This window comes from Piliocolobus tephrosceles, chromosome 1 (genome assembly GCF_002776525.5).
Source record: "Piliocolobus tephrosceles isolate RC106 chromosome 1, ASM277652v3, whole genome shotgun sequence".
Lineage (NCBI taxonomy): Eukaryota > Metazoa > Chordata > Mammalia > Primates > Cercopithecidae > Piliocolobus > Piliocolobus tephrosceles.
In genome coordinates, this window is record NC_045434.1 from 129,949,954 (window position 1) to 129,965,058 (window position 15,105).

General features: G+C 43.3%; 1 protein-coding gene across 2 annotated transcripts in view; it reads left to right on the plus strand.

The window, feature by feature from the left end:
• Positions 1–15,105, plus strand: part of TGFBR3 (transforming growth factor beta receptor 3) — a 207,410-nt gene that overhangs the window by 148,125 nt on the left and 44,180 nt on the right. For both annotated transcript variants that reach the window (XM_023231020.2, XM_023231021.2), the window contains exons 5-7: positions 4,516–4,699; positions 9,471–9,639; positions 11,489–11,636. In XM_023231020.2, the coding sequence (XP_023086788.1) occupies positions 4,516–4,699; positions 9,471–9,639; positions 11,489–11,636 (501 nt within the window). The remainder of the gene's footprint in view (positions 1–4,515; positions 4,700–9,470; positions 9,640–11,488; positions 11,637–15,105) is intronic.

The window sequence follows — 15,105 nt, forward strand, 5'->3', positions numbered from 1 at the left end:
ACTCACAAACCTCAGTCTTGTCTTGGTCAACTTCTTGGAGAGTTAGATGAAAGTGCAGAAGGTGTGCTATAAAATTTAGTTATATATAGCTAATAAAATAAGGATTTTTACATGGTCTCTTCAGACTTGAAATATGGGTCTAAAGAATAATTGTAAGACTTTGCACTTATTTTGGGAGAATTATGGGTGTAAGGATATGATAGAAAAGCCTTGTACTGGTGAAAAGACCTGGGGAGTTAGGTACCATCTTCTCTACGATCCTTCCTGGTGTAAGTGATCACTGTTCTTCACCTGGATTATTCTGGAAGTCTACTAATGATCTCCTGCTTTAGTCTCTCTTTAGACTCAACATAGCAGCCAGATCCATCCTGTTAAAACATTTGGTAGATGTTTCAAAAGTCCTTACAATGGTCTACAAGGTCCTGTTGAGCCTACTGGTCTTCTCTGGGACCTGTGTCCTACGAACCTCCCCTCAGCCCTGTGTCCAGCCACACTGACCTCCTTGGTCTTCCTTTACCGTGTCAGACGTTACACCTGCTGCATCTCAACTGTGAACGCTCCTTGCCCTGATGTTTCGTGGTTCTTTCATCTCCTTTAGGTCTTTAACTTCTCTGTGACCTTATTTTGCTCCTCTGGCTGCCTTATTAGACTTTAATCTCTATAAGGGCAGGGGATTTTGTCTGTCATGTTCTCCTCTGTGTCGCCAGCATGGAGAACAATGGAGTAGGCAGGCACTCCATAAATCTTTGTTGGCTGTATGTTTAAAGCACAGTTTTGTGTATTAGGCTGTTCTTGCATTGCTAAAAAGAAATACTTGAGACTGGGCAAGTTATAAGAAAAGAGGTTTAATTGGCTCATGGTTCTGTAGGCCGTACAGGAAGCATAGCACCAACATCTGCTTCTGGGGAGACTTCAGGATGCTTTTACTTAGGGAGGAAGATGAAGCAGGATCAGGCACTCATACACGGCAAAAGCAGGAGCAAGAGAAAGAACGTGTGTCAGGGGAGGTGCCACCCACTTTTAAATGAGCAGATCTCATGTGAATTCAAACCGAGAGTTCGCTTGTTACCAAGGGGATGACCCAAGCCATTCATCAGGGATCTGCCCCCGTGATCCAAACACCTCCCACCAGGACCCATGTGAAACGTTAGGGATTGCCATTCAGCATGAGATTTAGGTGGGGACAAATATGCAAACTATATCAATTAGTAAATATGGGATCATAGCAGGGTTCAGCTGATGCCAAAGCTAATGCAGATGGTTCATGCAGCGTTCACATACATAGAGAAAGGGATTTATTATAGGAATTGGATCATGCAATTATGGAGGCTAACAAGTCCAAAATCTGCAGAGCCAATGCCCCAGTTCCAGTTCGAAGTCCTGCAGGCTGCCGTAGCACTGGGAAGAGCTGATGTTCCAGTTTGAAAGCCATCAGGTAGAATTCTTACTTGGGAGAGGGTCAGCTTTTTGTTCTATTCAGGCCTTCAACTGATTGGATGAGCCCACACACGTCAGGGAGAGAAATCTGCCCTACTCAGTGTACTAACATTTAAATCTCATCCAAATGCATCCTCACCAGAATACCCAGAATAATGTCTGGCCAAATATCTGGGCACCTGTGGCTCAGTCAAGTTGACACATAAAATGAACCATCACAATATGCTTCTCAGACCACACCTGGAGACCTTGAATCTTGTCCCGACACCATCTTTCGGAGACTATCCTGTTGACGCTCTGACAACCAGGGTGTCTGGGGCAGAGTTGAAGAAGCTGGGGGTGTTGCCCTGAAAAAGCAAACATGTGATTGAGGTCAGGTGACACCTTTGAACACCTGAAGTCTTGTCTCATGGAAGAAAGACAAAGGAATTATTTGTTCTGGTAGGCATGGCTCAGACTAGTGTATAAAAAGTGAATCTAACAGAACAGAAATCTGCTGTCTTGGGAGCTAGTGAGGTCTTCTTTCTGGAAGGGTGCAAGCAGAGGCCAGCTGTGACCAGGAGTCAGAAGTCTTAGGTTCTGGTCTGGGCCTGGTGCTGACTCTCTGGCCTTGGGTAGGCCATTAGCCTCTCTGAGGTTTCCGCTTTTCTGCTGTAGAGGTCATGGTAGCCTGCCTCATAGTTCCGCACATCAGGTAGAAATAACATCTGAACAATACCTGCTAAAACAACACCTTCTAAAACTCAGCTCTAGCCTTGTCAGGGTCAGGAGAACTGGCAGTCAGGAGGAGAGTGCTGGCTCACTCCTTGCTGAAGCTGAAAATTTCCACTGACCTGCAGTCGGGGACACCTCACTGCAGCTTTGCTTTCTTCTTATTGGAATGTGCCTGAGGAGTGGCTGTTAACTCCAGTTCCAAATTCCTCAGCCCTGAGTGTATGAAGCTTATTGCTGCTGGCCCGTGAGGAGGATGATGCCTGGAGGGAGCAGAGGGACTTGTTCCTCCTCCACGAAGCAGCCCCATCACCAGCTTCATCACAGCATCACTCTTCAATTACTTCAGGACACAATTCGGAGTTGCCGTTGGTATCTTCTGTGTTTGTGCTGTTTGCTTTCTTGCCTCTGGAATGCACCAGTGCGACATCCTGCTTTCCACTCTGAAAAAAATGTGCTTTATGTATAACGTATTTAAAGCCCAGTTGCTGTAGTTTACGGCCACAGCATGAATGAGAAACAAGAAGCAGAACATCCAGGGTTTCTCGTCTAAACATTCAGAACTGTGCTGGCAGTGGGACAGAGGCCTCTGGACTGTTGTGGGTTTTTGGTGACAGCCTTGATAAAAATGCCTTTTTACTACAAGTGAAAAGAAAATTTTACTACAGTGCAAAAGTCAAAAAATTAGATAAACGTTGTTGGAAGTTCAGTGTTGATGAGTAGCTAAGCCTCTGAGAAGTTACACTTAGGTGGGCTTGGTTATTTTTTGGCAGGAAAATGACATAGGATTTTTTCCTTATTCAGGCAATGTCAAAACAAGGTCAGAGCTATATGTTCCACACTGGTTTTGTTTATAACTGGCATCAGGACATTCAGAAATGATCATGACTACACTTGACAGCACTGATACACACTAAGTGTGCAGTCAGTGGTAGCTGTTGTGAATAGCTATGGTTTGCACCCAGTTTATTAGTGATTCATTCAGGGCTTCCACAGACTGCACACTTACTACCTATCAGTGCTGTCAAGTGTAGTCACAATCATTTCTGAATGTCCTGATGCCAGTTATAAACAAAACTAGTATGGAACATGTAGCTCTGTACTATCTGTGTGGCCTGGGCATCAGGATATCTAGAAACTCTTAGGGTGATTCTAGGTTTTAGCTTGCAACATTAGTAGGTCATGGAATCAATTAAGTGCAGTACTTTTTTTGCCAGCATTTTTAGAAGATACGTTTATATAATTGTATAGAAAATATTAATGCCTAGCACAGTAGCTGGGTAAATATAATTTTGTGTGTGTTCAAAACACTGCTGTGATAGAACGAGTAATAAAATCCCTGCCCTCGACTTGCTTCTTAGTCTTACTTCAGAAACTGCTTGCTTTTCGTTATGAATAAACGGTTCATGTGAAATTTAATACAAGACATTTATAGTTCTATGACTTGGGAATTTGTGAACGTTCTTGCCCACATTTTTTCACTGTGACATTGAAAAAATCAGTTATTTTATAAATGCTAGCCAATAAAAATGGCATGCATATTTCACCAGCAACTCAATTTGATTATAGCACAGCAACAAAATCATGATTTTCCTCCTTTGGATGTGTTAATTACACGTATACCTTGATATGCTAGGTCAGCAGTGGTCTAAATACATCCAGCAAGAATGAGGTACTTGCATAAATCATCCTGAAAGTTTTATTAGATCAGTTTAACAGCCTCTTGACTTCATTATCTGTGGGAGTTTGGGGGTCTTACAAAATAAACTGTTACAAACATTCATCTCACTGCTATGAAATAGAGCAATGTGATAGAAAGGCTGGCAACCTTTGGCCATTTTTATCTCGGTGCTGAGGAGAACATAAACCAAGATGACTCTCGCTGTGTCCCTATTGTGATGACTCTGTCAGCAGATGCCGCAGCTGTGGAAGACCTGGAAGTTGCTAGCAGGACTTTGGGATCACTTGTCTTGATCCTGAGGCTTTTTAGAAGCCCATGAGAACATTCATCAAGGCTTGCCACTTGACTTGAAATACATTCATTGTAAGATCGGTCTTCAATTTAGATTTCTTGGAAATAGCAGTGATAATTCTTATGATTACTCGATGTGCAGTGCAGTCCGTCATCACAAGGTTCTTTCAGAGTTCAGAGGGACATCCTGCACTGGTAGTTTTGCCATTGTCTGGGAGGACTAGGCTTGGGATTATTTCTTGAATCAGCTGCTTAAAAACGCTGATCTGCCTGTATAACAAAGGGAAGAGGTTCGATTTGCAAATACCCATTAGTTGTCTGAGAAGTGCTTTCTCTAATTATGATTCAACTCCAGTGACTGAACCATGTTAAATATGCAATTCCATTTCCTCTAGGTGTCTGAGGGTTCCGTGGTCCAGTTTTCATCAGGAAACTTCTCCTTGACAGCAGAAACAAAAGTAAAGAACTTCCCCCATGGAAATGAACATCTGTTAAACTGGGCCCGAAAGGAGTATGGAGCAGTTACTTCATTCACCGAACTCAAGATAGCAAGAAACATTTATATTAAAGTGGGGGAAGGTAAATTTTATGTGGCTTTGGTTAATGACTGATTTATGACAGGCAATTGTTTTCTTTTTTGAAACCAGGTGGTTAGGGCAAGGAATCACAGAATTACGGAATGTTGGAACTGGCAGGGACCGGAGGGGGTCATTTGGCCCCAGGCCTCTCTGCCGCCCCCCATATTCCCTCCCTTCTTTTTTCCTCTTGGGGAAGCAGGCCTGGTTATGGCCAAGTGAAAAATAGGGAGGAGCATGAAAAATAGGGAGGAGGTTGTTGTGTGGGATTTAGAAGACACCCATGTACAGAAGTCAAGAAAAGTAAGTGGAGGCGAGAAGCTGAGGGTATGGGAAGGAGGTGATGACTGATGGAGTGTAAGAGTTGGCAGAATGGGTCAGCAGGTGGCTTCCTCTTACCTGTCTTCGGCAAACATCTGAAGCCTGTGTCAGTTTGTTGTGCTGAGACATAGGTTACATTTTGGACAATAGCAGAGGAAAAGTATTTAAATGTATTTTTAGTACAAGTGACTATTACAAGAACAAATTATTGAAGAAAAGTGTATTGTCTTGATAAGAGATTGCCTATGTAAATTTCCTTGCATTACAGAGGGATAGAAATATCCAGAAACCCAGTTTTGAAAGCCTTTAAAAAAAAAAGAGAGAAACCTTCTCTTTCTTCCTCCCTCCCTCCTCCCTCCCTCCCTCCCTCCCTTCCTTCCTCAGGGCCTCGCTGTGTCGCCCAGGCTGGAGTGCAGTGGTGCAATCAGTGCTCACTGCAGCCTCAACCTCCAGGGCTCAAGTGATTCTCCTGCCTCAGTTTCCTGAGAAGCTGGGACTACAGGCATATGCCATCACACCTGGCTAATTTTTACTTTTTTTTTTGTAGACACAGGTCTTGCTGTGTTGCCCAGGCTGGTTTCGAACTGCTGGCTAAGAGATCCTCCTCCCTTGTTCTCTCAAAGTGCTGGGATTACAGGCTTGAGCCACTGCACCTGGCCAGACCTTTCTTTTTTAAATCAGTATTTTCAGTTAAGTCTATTTGGACCCCCCATAAGTTACTAGGAAATAGCAGCTCCTGTGAATGGGTCCTTGTTATAGCCAGCTGATTGTGTGAACACTGTGTTTCAGGTCTTCAGCATCCAGCATTCAGCATCCAGCTGCTTTCTGTTAAATTCTACAGCAGCTGTCACCTCCTCACAGACAGGACAGGGAAGGGTGGGTTAGTGAACACTTGATCCCAGCTCTTGTTTGGATCTGGGCTGCTTTAAAGTGTGTGAGAGACAGAGGCAGGAACAGTGGACACGGACGTCAAAGAGGATGCTACATGCAGAAGCCATTTCAGGGGCCTTCACATGCACCCCACTTAACCCCACAGTAATCCCAGGAGGAAGACGTCATTTCCACCATTTTACAGAGGGCTTAGTGAAGGGCTAAGTGAACCTGCTCACATCCAAGTTACTAAGAAGTGGCAAAGCCAGAACCCAAACCCACGCTTCCTGACTCTTGAGTTTAACGCTTGTTGCCTGAGCTGTACTTTAAGTCCTAGCCAAATAAGCATAACTCAAAAAGGAAAGTAGTCCACCTGGATGAACATCCTTGTTTAGTTGAGGCAGAGAGGAGGGGGTTTAGTTGAAGGTTAGGCTCAAAAAGTCTAAGTTTGTTTCTGTGCTCTCATGATAGGTAGCTAATAACAGAAGTCAAATCCCATTGAGACAAAATGAAAAATCTCTTTTAATAAAGACTCTCAGCCCTGGCCAGTGGGCCGTGTTTCTGAAGCAGAATTCTAATAGCATGAAAGAATGTTGATTACCCCTTGGAATTTGTTAGAATAAGAAAATTTGTTATAATAACATTTAGAATGTTGGACTGTGTTCTCTCGGCAGTGCATGAGCTTCTTTCTAAGCTCAGCAGTCACTTGCCCCGAGAGCCACGGGTTGTCACTTAATTGGTTAAGCCTGTGCACACTAGGCAGGGGAAGCCAACTTAAAGGACCTGCTGTCGGTGCAGTAAAAACTGGTTAACTCCTTGGTAACACCTTCGGAACCCCTGAAACTTGACTCCAGCCACCAGTTGAGTATAAGTCACTGGGCCACGCCATGGAGAGAGGAGCAGTAGGGAAAGGAGGTTCCTTGGTAAGGTCAGTGGACCATAAAGTGATCATGTTTATCACCACGGCTCAGACTCTACTGCGCAAGCCTCATCCCCCACTTCCCAGAATCCAACCTGGCTCTACCTTTCTTGTACCCGGGGATCACAGGCCATGAGGCCTGGTTGCTCTAACCTGAGTGGTTCTCAGAGTGTGATTTCTGTCCCAGCAGCATCCACATCACTTGGGGACTTGATAGAAATGCCAGTTCTCAGGCCCAACCCAGACCAACTGAATCAGAAACTCTGGGGGTGGGACCTAGCAGTCAGTGTTTCATTCAGCCCTCCAGGAGATCTGATGCTTGCTGACATTTAGGAACTGCTCTCATCTATATACCCAGAATGGAAGAATTTAAGAGTTTTGCTCTTATCCCAGTTGGTCTTGCTGCGAGGCTTCAAGCAACACTGACTTACCACCAGAGCCTCAGTTTCCGCAGAGGAAAATGAGATGTTTGCATTACCCCCAGGTTCATTCCTGCTCTCAGAGTGTATCCTTCTGTGTCTCAAAGTCATTTGTCAATCTTTTCCCAAAATACAAATAAGCATGTGACTCCCCCCGCCCCCAGACTTGCCAGGCTTCTACCCGGGAATTCCCCTTTGTGGTTTCCTTTCTACTTGGCACTCGGTGTGAGTTTTCATGCCAGGCATTCGTAAAGTCTGGGAGCGGGGGAGAAACCACACACAACAAAAGTGGTCAGCTTATTCAACTTAGTGACAATGGCATCTGGGACTAGAGCCCTTAATAACATCAGCTTTTGAACAATTAGACCTTTCCTAGTGGCTTCACATGAGTGAATATTTTGTTATTTGTCTCAAATCTCACATCATTGTTTGTTAATTCTGGAAACCTATACCATATACCGGCTATATGCCAGATACAAACCAGGCGCACCTATGAACTGGATATGCCGGCCACAATCCCAGGAGGGCCCTAGTCTCTTGAGTTCCAGACTGGCCTGTCCCTAGCCCATAGACACTCTTTCTTAATTAAATTTCAACCTTGCCATTCCAGTATCATTTTCCATCCTGTGATGTGGGGGAGGCATCCGCAGGGCTGCAGCTGCACGATGTGCATACCTCATCTGCTCATCTGGCAAAACCCTCAGCAGATGTGGAAGGAGGCTGCTCTAATGGCAGTCAGTGGAGCCTTGAGCTTTTCTCTCTGAGGGGGAGGGGAATTAGAGGAGACTGCAGAGGGCAAACCCAATTCTCTCTTGCAACGAGCCCACAAGCAGAGGTTTTGGTCCCCTTTGTTCTGGGGTGGTGCTGGGGGTGCTGTGGTGACCAGAGCCATGATGCCCCAGTGTGTGCTGCAGACCTGAGCACAAGGGAGATTGCACAAGTTGGGAGGGGGAGGGACAGTATCAACCCAGTCTTGGGACCCCCTGGTTTGATTCCTTACTCCAAAGTGAGACTTCCATGTGGATTTGAACCCTGGCATCCTGTCCTCAAAATGGAAAAGGCAGAAGTCTGTTTTATAATAGTGCCAGGCCTCTGATTAATTATCCCTTCTGAAAAAAGCATGCTACACCTAGAACTTCCTTGACACTGGTCCCAGCTGTCACACTGCCAGCAGTTTCTTTCAAGTTCTGTTGAAACATTTAAGCCCGTGGATGGAAATCCCATCAGCCGCTGTGCTGTGTAAATGGCATGTGCCGTTGGGGGGGTGTCTTCAGATTCTGGTGCTTGCATCACTTTCCCGGGTAGAGGTGGTGAGCAACTCTCAGCACAGTGAGATAATGTTTGCGAAAGCACTTTGTAAACTGTAAAGTGCCATATAAACTTGAGTGGTCTGTGTTCAGATTGTGAGAAAGAGTGAAAGTCTGCCTTCTTTGTTTCCCCCCAAACTCCTACCTTTCATCTTCAGAGTATAAAGTGCTGTGAGGAATACATATGAGGGAAAGATTAATTCTACATGGGGCGTCAGAGGATTAATTAGGTGGTTGCCTGTCCTGATACTTGAAATAACAAATAATCCAAGGAGGAGTGTATTTGGGAATAGAATGGATTGAATGTTAAATATGCTGACCATGAAATACCTAAGTATTGGATTTTTAGGTAGGAGATGCTTGGTAGACAGATGACAGTATAAGTTGACTGCTCAGAAAAGGAGTCATGATCCAGGTACAGGTTGAAACCATGGGAGTGATTGAGATCACCTAGGAAAAGAATGAGATAGAAAGGGGATTGAGGAAGGAGCTGAGAAGTTCTTAGCCTTGGTTTATATTGGAATCAACTACAGAGCTTTTCAAAAAAGAAAGCTGCCTAGGCCCCCCCCGGGTGTTCTGAATCAGATTCTCTGGGATGGGGTCTAAACAGATTCTGAGCAGAGGAGGAACCAGTGGAAGAGATGTGAAAGATAGGTCAGAGGAAATGGACAAGGACAGGAAGTATCACAGAGAACAAGCGAGGAGAGGATTTAGCCAAAAGAGGCCCCTAGTTGGGGGCTAGTCAACAGGAGGTCACTGGTGACCATAATAGGATGCATTTCAGGGCGGTGGTTGAGGAGTTCACAGACAAAGGCCCATCCTTTGAGCTCGTGGTTCCCTGTGTCCGCCATTTGCTCAGTTTTACTGTCACCCTCCTTCCTTTGAATCTGGTTACCAAGTAGCTCAGTGGTTTGACAGATTGTCCTGTGCCTCTTTCAGATCAAGTGTTCCCTCCAAAGTGCAACATAGGGAAGAATTTTCTCTCACTCAATTACCTTGCTGAGTACCTTCAGCCCAAAGCAGCAGAAGGGTGTGTGATGTCCAGCCAGCCCCAGAATGAGGAAGTACACATCATCGAGCTAATCACCCCCAACTCTAACCCCTACAGGTAAGCGAGTCTAAGTGTGTGAGTGTGAGAAGAGATGAAAGTAAAGATCTTCCTTGACTTGAGGCAGGGAGAGGTGCAGCCCATCCTACACAGGAGGGAAGGGAGCCATTGATGCTTCACGCAGTAGGGAAGGGAGCCATTGATGCTTCAGGTGTGTTTCGTCAGATGTGTTTCACAGAAGCTTTGAAGAAGAGAGTAAAAGCACCGGTGGTATATTTTATATTCTGCATGTGTCCCTAGATCCCAGATATTTCAGATGAATTCCTGAAACCTGTTCTGAACTTCTGGGTGTTAATTACAGGACACAGTCACTCTTGCTCCGTCTTTATCACCTCTGACTAAGGTTATCCCTGATAGAAAAATTACGAAATATACCCTATTAATATAATTATCATCTTAGTAACCTTTGTTTTTAATAAAGCTCTGTTTATGGTGTCCTCAGAGCACTTAGGCCCTCAGAGCTGTTTGCTTTAAATCTCTGTGTGTGTGTGTGCACGCACGTGTGTGCTGGAGTGGCCCTCCGTGGTGACATACCAAAGAGCCATTCGATAGAGCTTGCCTCTCCCTTGTGTGCTTGGTGTGTGTGTGTGTGTGTGTGTGTGTGTGTGTGTGTGTATGCTGGAGTGGCCCTTCATAGGGACATACCAAAGAGCCTTTTGATAGAACTTGCCTCTCTTGTGCGCTTGTTCTCCCTCTCAGCTTCCTACCACTGGACTGGAAATTCGACCCTCCCTATCAAGAATAATTAGGGAATTTAAAAAAAAGAAAAAGGAGAAAAAGTAGGTTCTTTTCCCACGTTAGCCTGCATTTCACCCTCCTTCCTTTGAATCTGGACTAGTGACTTAAAAATTTAAATTTATATTGTAGAGGGATTTCGAGGTTAAAATTCTAATCAAGGTTTGACTTTAAAAGTGTGTAAACTACAGATCAATTTTGGTAAGATTCCACTCTGTCAACTTGAAGAATTTTGTGGAAAGTGAAATGGGAATGGGAGTAGGAGCAGTCTGGTGAATGTGCTTCAATGTCAGGCCTGAGGCTTCATTGGAGTATATCATCCTTTTTATGATTTACAAGTGTATAAAGCTGAGATGGAAAGAAAGACTGTTCCCTTAAATTCAGAACGACAGGGATGTTATTGTTTAGTAAAAAATTCTCTTTTATACGAATTCTTAGAAGTTTGGGTTGTGTTCATCAATTTTCCAGTAATCACTTGGTTGACCATCTGTTTTCTTTATTTTAATAACCTTATATCCAGAAGTTTGGGAAAGTAAATGCAGATATGATTCTGTAGCAATTGTTAATGACTTAAGCAAACCTTATATAAATCAAGAAATTCTTTAGCCTTTTGTCTTTTATTTTACTCTGAAGTTTCCTAATTTTTTTTTTTTACCACCATGCTTCCCTTCTACCCACACCACCCTCCCACAACTCACCAAACTGCCACCTACTTCGGTTTTGAAGGAATTTGAGCATATAGCCAAATGGGAATCCTGTACATCGAAGGTGTTAAAAGTTGAAAAAGCAACAATACTGCTTCAAAAGTAAACTCTTCTGGTTCGTTCAAGTCCATTTCAAACAGTGGCTGCATTAAATAACCACCTCTTTTCCACCAAAGATGAGAAAAACTTTAGTGACTAATTATCAGCAAGCATATGTTTCTATTGTTATGTAAAATAATTTTGTTATGTGTGCAATAACAATCTGTTTTGCACATGTCATTGGCCTGGGATCAACTCCAGCTTTTTAATCAACTGGCCAGACACTAGAAACATGAAGACTTGGAAGAGGGGAGATAGTTGCAACTTTCTGGCATGTAGGTCTTAACTTTGCCTTTGTTTTCCATTCACAGTGCTTTCCAGGTGGATATAACAATTGATATAAGACCTTCTCAAGAAGATCTTGAGGTGGTCAAAAATCTCATCCTGATCTTGAAGTGCAAAAAGTCTGTCAACTGGGTGATCAAATCTTTTGATGTTAAGGGAAGCCTGAAAATTATTGTAAGTTGGTTGAGTGTGTCTTTTGTTTTGTTTAGATGAATGACAGCAATTTAAGCTGTGCTTATATGTGTTATTTTTAGAGTTTCTACCTCTTTGGACTCTCTAAGCTTTGTCAATTATTTTTCACTTTGCAAAATAGGATGCTCCTATAAAATAGGTGTGGTCGTTAAAACATGGCCTCAGATTAGACCCAGGTCTGAGTCCAGGTAATCCCACTGTGACCTTTGGCAAGTCCCCTAACCTCTCTGAACCCCAGCTCCCTCATTTGTGAAATTCCTGAAAAACATTAGTATGCTTTCCACTAATAGTAAGTGTTAAGTAATGAACACAATTAAGCCTTCATAATGAGCATCCCACAAGGACCTCAGTGTCACAGTTCCGAATATCAGCTTTTATTATGGAGTTAGGTACTTAGAGAAAGTATGGAAAATTAGGCTGACCCCAGCTCACATCGTTGACTTTTCTTTTTGAGTCAAATACAAAATATTGGCATGTCTTTTTGCTTGCTTCCAACTCCTAAGTGTGAAACACTGATAGAAGAATCACAGTAACTGCGAAGTCAGTGAAATCATGCTGGACAAGTCTACTCCAGCTAGTTCCCAAGGCCCTCTATTTAATAGACATGTACGCACAAGGCTTAGCCCATTGGCTTGATGGGCGAACAGCAGCTGGTTTCCTCAAAAGTTGAATGTTGAAACTTGGTAAAGTAAATCTTATCTCAAATATACTTAGGCAATAACTATTTGACTGAATTATTGAAAGTTAAAGAAAAATCCTCCTCCCTATTTTTTAAGAAGATAATTATCTCTTTAGTATCTCTTTTGTGAGCTCAAATTTTTGTGCATCGTCTTTAAATTTTTTTTGGCCAATTTCTCTTTTAGTACCTGCACTGAATAAGTTGAAGTGGGTTTTATGTTTTCAGTATTTTGGGAGAGGGATGCCCTTGGTTTTGGTATTATTCATTCATTCACTCATCACTTTCCATGTGATACCACAGTGAGCAAAGCCAACAGTTCCCTTGGCAACGTCATGTAAAAGCACTCACCAGAGGCAGCAGGCAAAACCACTAGCACACATATTTTAATTTTAAAGTAATCGTTTCTGGTTCTCGCGGGTTTTTTTTTTTTTTTTTTAACTTTGCTAGGATCCCATTGAGCCATCATATGTAATGGTGATACATTAATTTGTTGTCAAGCCCAAAGCCTAGCCATGATCTGAAGTCAGAGATGTTTTGATTGCCTTCTCTGGCCTGGCATGAGGGGTGTTGGTGACCTGGGATGTCTGCTGCTTTTGCTGCCTGGCACACCGGCCAAATGTTTTTAATTTCAGAATAACAAAAACAGGAAAGGGAATCATGCTTTGAAAGGCAAAAACATATGGTACATTTTAATTCCCTGCTGGAGTTCTTGTGTAAATATTCTTTCAGCCTTGACCCTTCAATGGCTCTTTCTCTCCCTGAGTATGTGTGCGTGGCCCATGGCAGTCCTGAAGTTCACTTTGAATGTCCCCATCTCTCATATGAATCAGAAAGGCTAGAAATGAGATTGCTCATCCCAGTGCAAGATCTGTTTATGTTCCTCTCCTTGGCTGTACTCTTGTTCCAGGCCAATTTTGGACAATGCATGACAACATTACTAAACAATTAGGTAATGTTTCATGATGTTCTTTTTTATTCTCCCAACCAGTTGATGCTTTGTGATTTTCTAATTCCCTGTTTCAGATGTGAATTCTGACTGTGCTGTGAGGGAAAGGCAATCTCACTGTGACCTCCTACAAAAGTTTAAATTAGTGTTTAGAAAGGGGGCAGTGGTTTATAGAAACCTTGTTTCTAGTTGTTTCCTTTAGACACAGCATAGTGGAATGGAAAGAATCTTGACTTCCTGCCAGACAGGGCTAGATTTAAATCCCATCTCCAATGATTACTACTCCTAGTAGATATTGTGCAGTCTAACTGATGAACACTGAGTCTGTTTGGTCATCTGTGAAATGGGTATGATGATAGTACTCACCTTGAGTTTGTGGTTCATTAGCTGAGTTCGTTTGTTCATTTATTCGCCAAGTACTTGTTAAGGGCCTGTAGGGTATTTCATCTAAAGCACTGGACACAGGGCCTGCACATGTAAGTTCTCAGCTACATGTGTTGCTTCTGTGAGTCTTAGGTTCTCCTTCTCTAACAGGAATGGTAATGCCTGTCTCCTTATATTATGGAAGAGGAATAAAATAATACATGCCTAGCAGAGTGGCTGCCATAAAAAGGGGGTTCATCTTCCTTCCATAAATAACTCTTTCAGGTGTCTATAGGAACAATTAAGGCGCTTCTCTAAACAAGGTGAAAAGAAAGAAAAAAGTCTACTCAGGGAGTTGTAAGGAGCCTGATGGAGTAATTTAAAGAAGAGCACCATTAAACATGGATGTCTTATGCCTGTGTGTGTTGGGGGTGGGGCGTAGGCAAAATGTGCCCTCCAGATGACGAAATGGTCAAAAGAGGTGCAAAGAGCCAGGCAGTGGGCAAGAATGGGAACACTGGAGGTGTCTACATTGCCTTGTCCAGCTCTGGCTCTTTTCTCAGGTCCTCTGTGGACTATGCTTAGTCACTTTTATGGTAGGAAGAACCTCTAAAACATAAAAGAATAGATGGAGGAAACGTGTTAGAGGTTTCCTCTTATGTTATTTCATGTGGCCTCAGGACTTCAGGGTTGATGATTAGCAGCTTGTTCTTAGAGAAGACATTTTTTAAAATCCCAGTGGGCATATGCACTACCCTCTCCGGCCATTCCCTTCCCTAGTCCTCCCTCCCTTATGCCATCAGTTCAGATACAAATATGGGGGGGGGTGTGGAGGCCCTTAGACTCAACTCCTCATCTTTCATGAAGATATGGCTGGAAAAGATGGTGGTGGTTTTTGGAGCCCCCCTTGTACCCCTGCATTTGGAGTAGCTCCACTAAAGCTGGAAAAAGCCTAGGGACTTCCAGAGGTACAATGTGAGAATTTGCTCAAAGCTGGGAACCACCAGCTTGTCTGCCATTGTCCCAAGCCTTGCTGCTTTACAAATGTGTAGATAGATGTCGAGTCTTTTAAGTTCCCGGACGTAATCAAAATGACATGTATTGACAGCTTCTAGATTTAATGGGGAAAGGTACAAACAGCTCGTTCCACATTGGTGCAAAAGGACAGGTGGCAGTTATGATGATAGTGTTCTGGAAATACACTTTCTCAGTTGTCCAACAACATGAAAGACTAGGGCAGATGAGAGCAAGCAATATTGTTTAGGCCAGTTGTGATTCCAGCCAATCACAATGACATGTAGTTCTGAAAGGCTGGAAGAAGCTGTACCTAAAAAACTACTGTTGACTAAATGAATAAAAACTTCTAAGAATAAATTGGATCTTTCATTATCTTATTTTAGCCTCCTTGCTTCCCTCCCTTCCTTCCTTCCTTCCTTCCTTCCTTCCTTCCTTCCTTCCTTCCT